This window comes from Callospermophilus lateralis, chromosome 7 (genome assembly GCF_048772815.1).
Source record: "Callospermophilus lateralis isolate mCalLat2 chromosome 7, mCalLat2.hap1, whole genome shotgun sequence".
In the NCBI taxonomy this organism is placed as follows: Eukaryota; Metazoa; Chordata; class Mammalia; order Rodentia; family Sciuridae; genus Callospermophilus; species Callospermophilus lateralis.
Window position 1 is genome coordinate 133,278,367 of NC_135311.1, and position 15,594 is coordinate 133,293,960.

General features: G+C 37.4%; 1 protein-coding gene across 3 annotated transcripts in view; it reads right to left on the reverse strand.

Annotated features, from left to right (window-relative positions):
* The window catches only part of Spen (spen family transcriptional repressor), an 81,627-nt gene that overhangs the window by 47,392 nt on the left and 18,641 nt on the right, over positions 1-15,594 (reverse strand). For all 3 annotated transcript variants that reach the window (XM_076861200.2, XM_076861201.2, XM_076861199.2), the window contains exons 2-3: positions 13,138-13,458; positions 9,100-9,576 (exon numbers count right to left, since the gene is read on the reverse strand). In XM_076861200.2, the coding sequence (XP_076717315.2) occupies positions 9,100-9,576; positions 13,138-13,458 (798 nt within the window). The remainder of the gene's footprint in view (positions 1-9,099; positions 9,577-13,137; positions 13,459-15,594) is intronic.

Below are 15,594 nucleotides of genomic sequence, written 5' to 3' on the forward strand. Positions count from 1 at the left end.
TTAAAATTGTTTACAAGTTAGATCTGCTTAACTACTTTATGTTCATTTTGAAGCAATGGTAGAAAATTTCACATCAAAATTAAATTAAAACCCACAGGATACAAATTCATAGCTCTATATCAAAACCTATTTTAATTTTTTCCATCTAACAATGCAAAGTAAAACACAACACAACCCCCAAGTGAAAGAACGAAAAGGGAGAGTCTCACCTCACTAAAAACAAAGTTTTAAAAGCAAAAATCACGGTAATTAATTCTTTGGTAATTAGCGCCTAGCCGGCGTTGTGATGCAGTGGCGGGGCAGAAGCAGAAGCAGAAGCTCAAGCTTAGCTTCCTAGAAGCAGAAGAGAAAGGGTTATGACTGAAGCTAAGGGTTAACAAGGGCAGGTCTTGAAACCCGGCTTCTATTCTGGGACTTCACCCCTGCTGCTCTGCTCTCTGAAGAGGCCTCCCTTGGCCTGCTGCGCCTGCCCAATAGTGCTGTCCAAGTGTGCCCCGCCCTGGGCTCAGGGCTGGGCAGAAAGGCTGGCAGCGAGGAGCCTCAGAGGTGGCAAGCAGCCAACTCAAACTGGATGATTCCAGTTTAGGCTGGTTCCAGCAACAAATAAGCAGTTCCTAGCTTTCCCTGGGATATTCTGACAAGGACTGTTGCAGAGATCATACTACACTACTGGCGCACACACAGGCATGAGGCTGGCTTAATGGGACCCTCAAGACAGAAGGCAGTGGGTAGTTCGCTGTGCAACAACAGAGCAAACTACACAGCAGCCAAAAAAGGAATGTTTCGAAAACGCGGATTGTTCAGTGACCTCTACAGTTTGTCTGCAACTAAAGCGGGCTGAGGGGTGTTAGTGTACTTGTCTCCAAACATTTACTGTACTTTTCTGCTAACATTTCTATCATGCTGCATAACAATCCTAAAACTGCATTAAACAGGGAATGAGCAAATGCTTTTTCTTTTCAAAATAATAAGAATCAAGAAAGAGGCAAGACCTATTGTTTTCCGAGGAATACAGAGATGCTAACACATCTGTTGTTCTTTTTTCAAGCAACTACTCTTCTAAGTGGGGAAACAATTTAGATACTACTATTTCAAAGAAAATATTTTAATCAGTAAAACCATGAATTGGCTCTTACTGAGTTCCATCACAAGTAACAAATGCGAATGTCAAGTCAGAAACTTTGTTTAAGAGCTGGAAGGATCCTGAGCAATAAATTCATTTTAGTTATAACACTGATTTTCCTTTCTTCTTTTTTTCGGGGGATTGCATCCCCAGTCTTTTTTATTTTTACTTCTAGCCAATTCTCACCAAGTGGCTGAGGGTTTCATTAAATTGATGAGGCTATCCTCAAATTTGTGATCCTCCTGCCTCAGCCACTCAAGTTGGCTGGGATTTACATGTGTGCTAAGATGCCAGGCTATAACACTAACTTTCATCAAAACATTCTCCCTTTTGAATCCTTCCATAATTGCAATAATGTTTTTTAAAAATGTTACAATTAATGTAAAAAAGAACAAGAGCCAGAAACAAATTCAGCTATATGAAATGCAATATATAATAATTCACTCAGGCTTAAATAAGAGTGCAAATATTTACATTTATTTAGGTGCTGGGAATTGAATCTTTGAGACAGAGCCTCACTAAGTTGCTAAAGGTGGCTTTGAACTTGCAATCCTCCTGCCTCAGCCTCCCAAGCCACTGGGATCGTAGGTGTACACCACCATGCTGGGCCTCTACATTTTAAATTAAAATAAGAGTCACAAAACAAATTAGGAAAGATTCACTCTGGCCTGGAGATGTGGCTCAGTGGTAGAGCACTTAGCCTAACTTGCACAAGGTCCTGAGTTCAAGCCCCAGTACCATGGGGAAGGGAAAAAATAAAAATATACCTACACACACACACACCAAAAAAAAAAAAAATGTTCTACAAATAATACCACCAGCAATAAAAAAGTATTTTCATTTAAATTTCAATAAAAAGTAGTTTATTTTAAGAGGGGCACATTCCTGTAATCTCAGTGACTCTGGAGACTGAGGTAAAAAGATGGCAAGTTTGAGGACAGCTGGGCAATTTAGCAAGGCCCTGTCTCAAAAAATAAAATGGGCTGGGGGTATAGTTCAGTGGTACAGCACCCCTGAGTTTGATTCCCAGTGGAGGGGTAGGGGAAGTTCTAGCAAAAAGCTAATAGAAGAGAGGGGCATAAAACATTCCACCTTAATACAGCATAGGAACTAAGAAGTCTGACTGTAATAAACTGTGCCTATCCATCTCCCTCACACACACACACCCATGGCAGCCCCCCCACACACCCGGCTTGCTTTATTTATTTATTTGTTTACTGGGGGACTGAACTCACTTAACCATTAGGGTCTTGCTAAATTGCTAAGGCTGGCTTTGAATCATGATCTTCCTGTCTCAGCCTCCCAAGCTGCTGGGATTACAGGTGTGACCACAGTACCCAGCTTCTCTCCCCTTTTCTGTACCTAAACTTTTCCAGTTTGTGAATGTTCCAGTTTGTGACATTCAAAAGATAGGGACTAGAAGGGTAGAGTATTTGCCCAGCATATATGAGGCCCTGTAGGTTCAATCCCCAGCACCATCAAAAAACAAACAAAAGAAAAAAAGACCATTCTAATGATATAACAATAATAAAATAAAAATTTAGGAAAGTCGATCAACACTTTTTCTTGGAGATGGGGTGTTGCTATGTTGCCCAGGATACTCTAGAACTCCTGGACTCAAGTAATCCTCCCACATTTGCCTCTAGAATAGCTGGGACTATAAGTGCACACCACTGTGCTCACTTTGAATACATTTATTAAACATTTCATTATAATTTTTAAAAACTATTTAAGACAGCTTGCTCTAAAACTCTAATATCTTCAAAGAGGTATCTGAGCATGATTAAAGTCAAATGGTTTAATGAAAACCAAAACCAGACAATGTCACCCATTACAGTTATTTGTATGCAGTTATCTTTGCTTACTACTGTATTTAAGAATTCCCATCTTAAATGTTTGTTTTGATTAGAACAAAGTCTATGTTGCTTTTTAAAAATATTTTTGTTGGACACAATACCTTTATTTAATTAATTAATTTATTTATTTTTATGTGGTGCTGAGGATTGAACCCAGTGCCTCACCAGTTCTAGGAATGCACTCTACTGCTAAGCCACAACCCCAGCCACAGAACAAAATCTGAAGTTGTTTGACATAGCTTCCCATCAGATGTTAACTCTTAATTACACACGTAAAATTTCTGCTGTGGATTAGTCAAACTGGCTCTATTTTGGGGTTCCATACAACCTGCCACTGAGCAATCTTAAATCCATATACTTAATGCACAGAGCATAATTTATTAAAAGGAAGAGTATTAAAGGTAAACTCAAGTTAACTTTAGCCAACAAAGAGATTTAGGGAAGTAACCTGTTGAGGGGAGGACAAGAAATGGGGGTGAATTATCCAATCTCAACTTTCTATTATCCTTGCATCCATTTCAACCATTCATGCAAGAAACCTTTATAAGACACAGAATCAAGAACTAACTGCAGGGGTTGGAGTTGTAGCTCAGTGGTAGAGTGCTTGCCTGGCATGTGTGAGGCCTTGAGTTCAATCCTCAGCACTGCATAATTTTATAAATAAAAGATCCATTAACAACAAAATTAAAGTAAAATTTAAAAAAGAACTAAATGCAACTACAAATGACCCTTTTTGGCAATCTGCTGAAAATGTGGCAACATGGGCCATGTTTTAGAATAATGTTTTAAAATGTATAGTGAGCAGGGGATGTAGATCATTAGTAGTAGAGTGACTGCCTAGCATTCATGATCTCTGGATTATTGAATCCTCAGCACCACAAATAAATGAGTGAGTGAATACTAAATACAGAAATAAACAGGAATTAAAAGGAAGAGTATTGAAAATGACATATATCTTTAACATTAAGTAACAAGGGCTGGGGCTGTTGCTCAGTGGTAGAGCGCTTGCCTTGCACATGCAAGGCACTGGGTTCAATCCTCAGCTCCACATAAAAATAAATAAAGGTATTGTGTTCATCTACAACTTTAAAAGAAAATTAAGTAACAAGACCCAACATTGGATTTAGTAAGGTTTAATTTCAAAGTAACAGTAAATATAAGCCCAAATTTAAAATATCAAATCTTTATATTGGTAACAAAGTAGCTCATACGGTGACACTACTGTAGTTTGTTAATATCACAGTATTTTGGTTGCCTAGTTTCAAATGGAAGGCAATGCTTAATTCCAGCTATAGGTTAAAGAAAAGATGTAATATTTTCCCTATACAAATTCAGAAACCACACCCTGCCCCAACCCCAGCCAACCTAATCATCTTTGATTGTAGTCAGAACAAACAACTGGAAAACAAACCTCAGTAAAAATTACTTTAAGATATTAAGGAAGTTATGAGCCTGGCTTGGTGGCACATGCCTGTAGTTCTAGTGACTCAGGAGGCTGAGACATGTGGATCACAAGTTTGAAGCCAGCCTCAGCCACTTAGCAAGACACTCAGTAACTTAGTGAGAACCGATCTCAAAAAAAATTTTTTTTGTTTTAAGTGGTGGGGGTGGAGGGGTAGGGGTGTATCTCACTGGTAAAGTGTCCCTGGGTTAGATCCCCAGTACCAAAACAAACCAACAATAACAAAAGAGTTTATGAAGTGATTCAACCTCAACAAATATTTCAATTCCTTTAGGCTATATTAAAGAAAACTCTTACAACCTATAAAGTACACTCAACTCCAATCAAGAAAATTTAAGGGGCTGGGGTTGTGGCTCAACAGTGGAGTGCTCACCTAGCATGCACAAGGCGCTGGTTCAATCCTCAGCACCACATAAATGTAAAATAAAGATACTGTGTCCACCTAAAACTTAAAAATAAATATTTTTTTTAAAAAAAGAAAATTTAAAATAAATGCTTTTGTGGAGTTTAATTCATTTAAAGTATTGTGTTGAAAGGAAAAGTGACTCATCGAATGTCCATAACAAAGAAAGGGACCTATAGCAGCACAGGGAAAGTTTATACCATGAGGCCCCAATTCTCACCAGTTAAATGCTATTAATAGCTGTGTAGAAACAGTAGGTGTGTCATTTATAGGACTTCACAACTAGACTGCCACTAATCCCATGTTTACTCATTTAAAATGCACTGTTAGCAATCTGTTCACCAAAGCTGTAACAATTAAGAATGGAGGATGGTTAATTTCCCAGTCAGTTATGGAGACAGAAAACTGATAAACTAAGCTATATTTTGTCCACTATGCAAATGATATTTTTAAACATCTTCAAAGAACTTTCAGGGATGTCATTTCCACAAATGTAAAATTTTAAAGATTACAAAAAAGAGCTTATTTTTCCCAAGAGGAAATTAAACATTTTGAATTTACGTAACATTTCAAAATATTACACTTTGTACTCAGTATAATTAGAGAGAAAGAGGGCATCTGATGAAAGGGAGGCTGAACTCAGGGATAATGGATATGCTCTGAACAGCAGAGGACTTTTTCTGTGTGCTTGCTTCAGTTACAACTTAGTGACTAAATTTTTCATCTATCTACATCAATACTGCTGTGTCCTTCATGATAACTATGAATTGTATTTCAATTTTTGGACTGTTTTTGAACAAGTGCTCTAAAAAAGGCAATATGCTGTGTTCTATGATGTGCATAAGGGCCACCTGATCCTATTCCTACAAGACAGCACTGAAAGCCCACCATTCGGTCAACCACCAAAAAGTTTATTCTGTTTTTTTCAAATGAGCATAATCTGGCTCTTCCTACAAAGTTTCTTCTACCTCTCCCAAATTAGGCACTCTCACAATCCAAGCTATTCTTCACTGAAGTACTAAAATAGCATCCTCGCCATAATCTTTCTGCTCTAAGTCACCATTTGCACAAACCTCAACAAGCTATTTCCCTTCTAAAATCCTTCAAGAGCTCATCTCTGCACACAGAATAAGAACCCGAAATATTACCATGGTTACACCACTCTAAATCATCTGGTCTCAAAAAACATTCTTCTACCTACTTTGTTGTTCCTTCTGCCTACAACAGTCCTTGTCTAGCCTAGGCTTCTCTTCTTGTTTAAGTACTAGGTATTTCATATTCCAACCAAACACTCTCTCTCAGATGTCCCTAGTAGTCCAAATAACTTTTTTTTGTTCTCTTGCTGTTCTGTATATAGGTACAAATCATTAAACTCGTAAGTGAGATTCAGGTACTAAAAACTCTTCATATTGTAACATTGTGTGCGTACATACAGAACAAGAAATCCCACTATTATATATAATAGTGCGCCAATAAAAAGGAAGGGGGAGAAAAGAAAATATAGTTCTAGAAAATGGCTACATGTAAAAAAGGAAACCAATAACCATAACTTTTCCAAACAGGGAAAAATAACATTTTAACAGAAGGAAAAATTTACACAGACTCAGGAAAAGGGGAACAGAGCAAGAATCTGCTAGTGGTTCTTCCCCAAGCCTACAGGAAAAAGCTGTTCTCAACTAGCAGATTTCAGTTTCTTCACCTCCTTGCCTGATACGGTCCAGCATGCCAATCAGAAGGAAAACACAATCAAAATTTGGACTTTTAGGTAAAATTCCTAGTTTTTAACTGGCAATAACTTCAATTTAAAACACTATACAAGGCAAATTAAACTTGCCAACTGGTCAGGTGTGGCCTTCTAAACATCCAAGGGTATTGCATCCTTTGGTGTAAGTAGATCGGTCTAGCTACCAAAATTTGATATATAAATTTTAAAAATTCCTTTGCTAACCAACTTTCTTACTATAATTTAGTCCCCATGTACATTTTCTAAGTGTTCCATGCTCTTTTGGCAATTAACTGTAAATATTCAGAAGCAAAGACCTGCTTTTCTTTCAGAACACGAGCAAGGACTGGCTCCATCAAATCCATCAGTCTACTACTGAGGGCCAGATGCTAAATCAACTAATTCCCACCAAAGTATAGTGCCACCCTGAAGGCCTTGTGTCACTGATGGCCCTCTGACTCTAACACTGAAGCCAGAATTAGACAGGCAGTCAGTACAGATAGGTAAATCAAGTCAGGTAGATCAAGGAGGCCAATTTGAGCGGTCCCGGAGATTGGAAACTGTCCCCTGAAGGACTGAAATGTCAATTCCTCCAGAGCCCTTCCTCCACCCTTATCAAGAACCTGCCATGGGGCTCTACCCTGTTGCTAAGATAATCTGTCCCAGGAATTGCTCCTCCCTACAGGGAGTTATAAAGTTGTTAATAAATGTGTCCAGGGCTGCTCCATCCTGCCCTTCTCTGTTCAGCCCACCTGTTGGCCATGCCACCAAGCATTTCCTGGGCCTAGTCACTTACTCAGGAGGGAGAAAGATAAGGGGAAGAGAGCAGGAGAACAAAGGAAGCCTAAGATATGAAAAAGGCAAAACACCCTTATTTCTGGGGATACCAGAATACCAGCCATGGCCCCCTTCTCCCTCCTGGGAGGAATCTATGTTATCCCCTTTTAAAATAAACCCTGTTTTATATGCTTGCCTTGGTGTGCTTCTCTAATGTTAGACTTCAACATGTGAGGGAGCAGGCCTCGTCACCGATAACTGGCGGTATCAACACCACCAACACAGCTCTTCCTTTCAGTGAGCTGTGATTCTGACGTTCTTTTAATGAAGAAGATTGGAAAATGACTAAAACTTGAATATTTTAGACAATTATATGCAAAAGAAAAGTGAAACAATGAAGTTTTACAATCAGTTTATAGGACAGAAATGAATTTCACCACTCATTTATCTAGAAAATATACCAAATAAAATGCAAGGTAAGGGTTTTCACCCATGTCATAAAGTTGCAAGCGGGGGGCCAGAAGCTGGTTTGCCTGACTTCCTGAACTAAGTGCTTATGTAATTTTAACATGCAACACTTTCCCTGGAAGTCTGAATTACATCCATCTAGCAGGAGAGATTTAAAAATTATTTCCACTTATTATTTTGAATTAGAAAATTTATGAAGCCTAAAAAGAGCCATTCAATTACATGACCATTTCCTTTTTCTTTAATCAAATCTAAACAGGCAATACTAAAAGAAAAATAATCTGGGCTTCTAATCAGGTCAAAGAAGTTGTACCGTGTTAAATTTAAAATGTATACACCTAAAGTTAAAACTAGGGCATCTGTGATTAACAGAATAAATAACATCAAAGGAAAACAGGGTAATGCCCAAAGACTAGCAGCATTTGCAGTAGTAAGAATAACCAGCAATTCACTAAGGGTGGTATTTACTTAACATATACTAGGTGCCAAGGTAAGCACTTTAGAAGCAGTTTCCATTTTAATCTTTGCAATAACTCTATAAAGTTAGGTTCTCATAAAAGATGAGGGGAAAAAAGCCCAGAGAACATAAATTGTCCAACAGTGTTACAAGTAATCTATACCATCTACCTAGATCTGATTTCAAAACCCATGAAGTTAGATAACTTCTAAGCTAAGACTCCTTGTTTATTTTACATCTTTAGAATAAAACATCTTTGTAAAAAAAAATTCCCAACTAATGAAATGAATTAACTCAGCTTTAGAGACCAATAAAGTGATAGTATGCAATTTAAAAAGGCTTCTTTATGAGTTTATAAATTAGCCTACCAGCTTGATGTCAAAATTAGTTAAAATGTTTTCATAAATTTAGTCATTGATAATGTGTCGACAATATTATTTCAATAACACATATTTAACCAACACATTTTACAAATCTTCAACCAAAACAATAAATTGATGCTACACATCAAAGTGAATTAAAAACTTTAAAGAAATACCACATTTTCAGTGTCAAAGATTTGCCTCACACAGCTTAAGTCACATTTCTCTTCCTTTTTTTGAAATTTAATATTAATACTGAGCATGTAGAAAATGAAAGAGCATTTGGTAATCATAGCCTAGCTACTGGTTAACTCGATAGCCATGTTAATCAAAGTTTCTTTATTCATTACATATATAACCCAAGATTACTTTTTTAGAAAAAAATTACTATGCTAAAAAACATCACCATTGATCATTGAGAATTTATTTAACAGTTAGTCTGTTATAATAAAAGGCTTGTTAACCTACCTGTCACTGCTGGTACTACTGCTGCTGCTGATTGAATCACTACTGGAGGATCTGCTCCTAGAGCCGCTGCCGCTAGGGGACCTGGTGGGTCTAGACGCTTGGCTAGCCAGTCTCTGAGGAGACTGATTCCTAGACTGGGACGAATGTGGAGAGCGACTCCTGCTGTGCTGGTAATTCCGCTCTGGCCTTCTGCCTCGTACCTCTCGGGTAATATCATCCCTGTAGATATCCCTGTGTACCACACTGGGCAGTGTAAACTGCTCCCGAGCCCTAGGTTCGTATCGGGGGTCATGAGCATCAAAGCGGTTTGGACTTCGACTCCGAGAAGTATAATAGAGCCCATGTTGTAAAGTCCGCTCTCGAGGATCTCTATAGTAATCCTGATCATAATGTCTTGTCCGATCAAATGCTCCTGTCCCCCGTTCATGGTGTCCATAGGCACTATGTTCATAAGCACGCTCCCTGTTATCTGAAGCCCTGCATTTAGGAGGGGGAAAAATATTTAATCAGAAAGGAGCAAACAAAACTAAATGCAAATCATGCAAACATTCATTTCAGATCTTTAACTGATCATTTTCTACACAGCATTAACCTACTTAGTAAGCAAACACTAACAAGCTTAACATTTTACTTGATCCCAAAACTTATTGTCACAGCTCAGCAATCCATTGTTTTAACTGTATATTGGGTTTTTCGTGACTGGTGTTCTACAGGTGAGTTGCTCGTTTTATAAAGATTTTCTAACTTTTATACTGAAATATTCATATATCATTTTCCTTTACAATTTTAAGTTTACTAGAACAAAGAAGAGACTGTCATTTCAATATGAAAGATTTTTACATTTCCATCTGTTTAAAATATATTTTTCATTACTTGCAAATTTATTTTAGGTCATATTTCTACACTAAACAGATATGAAAGCCTTGCTGCAGTGTGTATTCTGCAGTAGGAAGGACTTTCAAACAAGTCCAGAAAAAAAAATTTTAAGAGCAACTCCTCGTTAACTTTTTTTTTCTTTTTTGCAATGCTAGGGATCAAATGAAGGGCCTCACATGTGCTATGCAAGGGCTCTAACACTGAGCTACATCCTCAGAGCTTTCATTAACTTTTTTTTTTTTTTTGGGTGGTACTTGGGATTTGAACCTAGGAATGCTTTACCACCAACCTACATCCCCAGTCCATTTTATTTTAAGACAGGGTCTCAGTAAGTTGCTCAGACTGTTCTTAAACTTGTGATCCTCCTGTCTCAGCCTCCAAATGGCTGATATTATAGACATGCAGCATCACACCTGGCTTCTCAATAACTTTTGACTGGATGATTATAAAAAAATCACTATATAAATTGCCCAATCACATTTAATAATAAAAATGGAATCTTAAAAACAATTAAGATATCAAAATACTAAATCACCACATGCTATTCTATGTAAATTTAACAAATAAATTATTTTATCTCTTGGTGCTATCAAATTTCACATAATTTTTAAAATAATCACATCATGATTTCATTTGTGAATACATGTACCTGAACATTGGAGGAAATGCATTCTCTTAGCTTTGACAATATTCAAGTTGCCACTGATAAAATTAGGCAATGCTGAGAACTATAAGAATACTCTAAGGTTGCTATGAACAACAGTTCAAGTATGTTTTGTTGTTCTGGTGCTGGGGATTAAAGAAAGGGCCTTGCACGTGCTAGGCAAGTGCTCTGCTATTGAGCCACATCCCCAGGTCCTTCAACAATTATTTTGGTATAACATGAATATTCATCAACCTAAGAATACAAAAATTGTTGCATGTACATTTATACACATGCAATTATGTGACAGTATTAAAAACTAATTCTACTCCCACTAGAAATCATAAATTCTCTACTTTTGTCGGGAAATAGAACTCTTAAGAATTCAAAGACCAATTCACTTGAATTTCTCTTCAATCTCATATCTTTAGATCCATCCTCTATCAAAAGAGATTAAAGAATCATGAAAGATTTAAAATCTCTCAAACAAAAGTTACACTGCAAAATTTGGTAGCAACTAATACTATTTTCCCAACACATTCCTAGATTTCAAAACCTCTCCACTGATATTCATTTTCACTCACTATTTCAGTTAGTAGCAACCCCATTTTCCTAGGCTTTTTTTTTTTTTTTTTTTTTTTTGGGTACTAGGGATTGAACCAAGGGGTGCTTTACCACCAAGGTACATCTTCAACCTTTTTTACATTTCCTATTGAGACAGGGTCTCACACTTGTGATCCTCCTGCCTTAGCCTCCCAAGTTGCTGGGATTACAGGTGTGCACCACCATACCCAGCTCCTAAGTAATTTTTGCAGCTATTACGAAAAACAATTGGTATGGCAAAAAATAATAATAATATTTTTCCTTCTCATATGTATTAATTGTCTTCTTTTTTTATTTGCTACAATTCTGAATTTAAATATTTCAGTGTCTAACAAGGGTTCCTGTGAGACTTAAGAGAAAATTTCATAAATAGTTCATTTAGCACCCTATCAAATGTTAATCAGTGAAAGCTATTATTAATGATATAACAAGCAATAGGCAAAAGTTCTAGAAGAATTACTGCTACAGCTGATATTTTATAAATATGAAAAGTTCTTATCCATTAGGAAGATACAGAAGGCAGGCACAAGAGCTAGCAGAGCTGAAATCTAATGGCTATTTTTTGATTCATCTATTAGTACTAAATACTTCTAGAGTTAGTGGGGGAGGGGGGAGAGAGAGTTGGACTTGGGTTAGGAGAGGGGCTAATATACACAGGTCAGGACATACCAACCTTTTCCAACTGTGGAAACACGACCTATAATCCCAATTAAATCTAGGGAGAGAATTGTGAATATAACTTCCCCAATTTTGGCCCCTCTTATGGGGGTAATCCACCTTCTTAATGGGCAAGGGTGTCAAATGATATTTAGATGAACCACAAGAAAAAAAAAAATCTTAGTGACCAGACAAAATAATTCCACAGGAAGCCAAGAAGTCCCAGATAAACTGTAACTCTCAAACCCCCAGACTTCTTTCTTGAGATAGTAGACAATTATAAATTGATCCACATTCATAAAAATCTCCAGCCCTAAGCATGAATCAGGAAGCTGGCAGAAGGGAAAGATCCTCTACAATTCCAACGAATAAAGAAGACACAGTTGCTCGCCAATTGTTCCCTTTGTAGTCATCCAGCCCAGTCAATTTTGATTGCTGTATCCACAACTGATCGCCACCATGTGTTCAAAGCTAAAGTATCTTTAATTGGATAGCAACTTGCTTAAGAAATGAGAGTAATCCTCTTCCCCTGGGCTAACAGATCTTGAGAACATGACATCCCATACATTCCAGTAATTAGAAAAGAATGGCTATATTCCAGGACTTATGAATGTCCTCAATTTTCCCCCATTCCATCAAGGAGTATAATTCCAAAACAGAAATTGTGTAGATCCAAAATGGACAACTCAAGCTTTGCCTTCACTCTTCCTCATCCAAGTACACATTTCCATGTCAAAGTATTGTTGTAGCATCCAAATGGTTGAATCATTATGGTCTGCTAGATCTTTTGTGACAATCCAATTTGTTTGTACACTTTATGTAGTGAAAACCAAGAAGCAGATATCAACTTCTAAAAGAATCTGTAGGCTTTAATATTCCAGAAATATTCCAAATAGCATGACCATAAAACCAAATAGCTCCATCAGGTGGAAAGATATATCCAAGGAAGGCCTTAATATTATCCAGAAGAAGAGAGAATTGATTCTAGAAGACGGGTAACTCCAAAAATGATGCTGCCACAGGAAATCTTCCACCACTTTATATCTCAGGAAGTAGGTATCCAATCCACTGCAGGAAATATCCTCTATGATTCCATAAGAAACCAGCCACTGGGATAGAAATCACTTCCGTTTCCAACCCAAAATAGGAAACATTGAGAATGCCCAAAACTTTAAATCCATCTGGGGCCCCTAAATATGAGTTTCTGTTTCTCACCACATCAAATACAAATACCTGCCTACAGAAACCTTGGAACTTACCCATCAAGTCTCCGCTCATAACGTCCTTCTCGTGCATGAAGTGATGGTGGAGGGCCATAAGCAGGCCCTCCACCACCTCCTCTGAACCCAGAAACCTCTCTACTACGAGATGCTATGGAAACTGTATCATCCAAACCCCGAGCAGCACTCGGAATGGTGCCTGGTTCGTTATAATCCGTGCGTAGGTCTCTATCTCCCATTTTGTTGACAGAGTTGTGAGCTTTCTGTGCACTTTTGATGTCCACAAAATCCACAAAGGCAGCCACTCCTCCTTCAGATCCCCTCTTAGGGAGAATTTTGACACTTTCCACGCGGCCATATCTGGGGGGGGAAAAAAAGTTAATGTTATTGTTGTGTATCAGTTAATTTTCCAAGATGAGTTTTTAAAATGTTATTTTTTATTCATAGACAATTTACATTAAGTATGAATGAGGATGGGACTTTTAAAATAGCTTCATTTACACTTATACTTCTCTCACTGGAATAGATATTTGCACCCCATTATTACTCTTACTTCTTAAATATTCTCTAAACTACCTCAATCTTTCTAGTACACTTAGCAAAACTGAATATCTCAGAAGCTTTTTGATACTTTTACACTCTGAAAAATTAGAATCAGCTTGGCACAGAGGTGCACACCTGTAATCCAAGAGACTCAGGAGGCTCAGGCAGGAGGATGGCAAGTTCAGAGTCAGACTTAGCAAAAAACGTGGTGCTAAGCGACTCAGTGAGACCTTGTCTCTAAATAAAAAATACAAAAGAGGGCTGGGGATGTGGCTAAGTGGTTAAGAGCCCCTGGGTTTAAGCGCTGATACAAAAAAAAAAAAAAAAAAAAATCCCCCCTTCTGATATCAACTAAGACTCTAATAGTATCCACCAATGTTCACTGCAGCCACTATTCTTAAGAATGTGAAAACCCAATAAGAATCAATGGATGAATGGAGAAACAAAATCTGGTATATACCTCTAACAGAACATTACGTTAAGTCATAAAATGGAAAGTAGTTCTACACATGCTACAACATGTATAAGCTTGAAAGCATTGATGCTAAGTGAAAAAGGCTAATGGAGTATAATTCCATTTATGCAAGATTATCTTGAACAGTCAACTTCAGAGAGTCAGAAAATAGAAGAAAGGTTACCAGGAGATGGAAGACAAGAATGGGGAGTTACTACTCAAGTTTCTATATGGCATGATGTTCTGGAAATATGGGCTGGGGCTGTAGCTCAGTGGCAGAGCACTTGCCTAGCATGCACGAAGCTCTAGGTTCAATCCTCAGCACTACATTACAAAAAAGAAAAACAAAGGCATTCTGTCCATCTACAGGTACAAAAAAAAATTAATAAGAAGAAGATATGAAAGAGCGATGATAATTATACAACATTGTGGTGGTATTTAATGCCACTGAAATATACACTTAAAAATGGTTAAAAAGGTAGTAAATGAGACTTATCAAATTATATTATGCACATATACAAATCACAATAAATTCCACCATTATGTATAATTATGTATAATTGCACCAAAAAACATTTAAAAATTAAATGTAGGGGGCTGGGGATATATAGTTGGTAGAGTACTTGCCTAGCATGCACAAGGCCCTGGGTTCAATCCCCAGTACCATCAAAAAAATAAATAAAAAAAATAAAAGTAGTTAAAATGATAATATTATATACCCCTTACCGCCCCCTGCAAATAGCAACCTTATGGCCAAACCCAAATTCACATAGACTTTTTTCCCTATCTTAAAAAAAAAAAAAAAAAAGAAGCAATCAATCTCCCATCAAAATAAGTCAGTCACATACAAGGAAACAAACAATCATGCTTAAATTCTAAATAATAAAGCACTAAATGCAATGGTAAGAAAAACTAGGTATTCATGCAGATTTATGAATACGAAACAAAACCAAAGCACATCTACTTCACAATGGTGGGCTCAACTGTTGTTTTTTGGGGGGATGGGAGTTATCAAGGATTGAACTCAGGGACACTCAACCACTGAGCCACATCCCCAGCCCTATTTTGTATTCGTTTTTAGAGACAGGGTCTCACTGAGTTGCTTAGGGCCTCACTAAATTGCTGGTGCTGGCTTTGAACTCAAAATCCTCCTGTCTCAGCCTCCCAAGCTGCTAGGATTACAGGTGTGCACCACAGTGCCCAGCAATTGTTATCATTTTTACATAAGAGAACACATTTTGGAAACAAAATACCAAACTTAACAAAAGAGAACTTAATTGGATATTGCAAACCTATATCTATACTGAAAAGATTGGAGACTCTCAGTTTTTAATTAAACAAATAAAAAGTCTGCTTAAATCTTTATATCCAAGAAAACACAGCCAGTGAATGTGATGTCCAATTTTGACTACTCTTTCCAAACAATAGTTTCTTTTAGTATTCAAATATTTCTCAGCTATTCAAGATGAAACATTTACCTTTTGTGTAGTGTGTGTGGT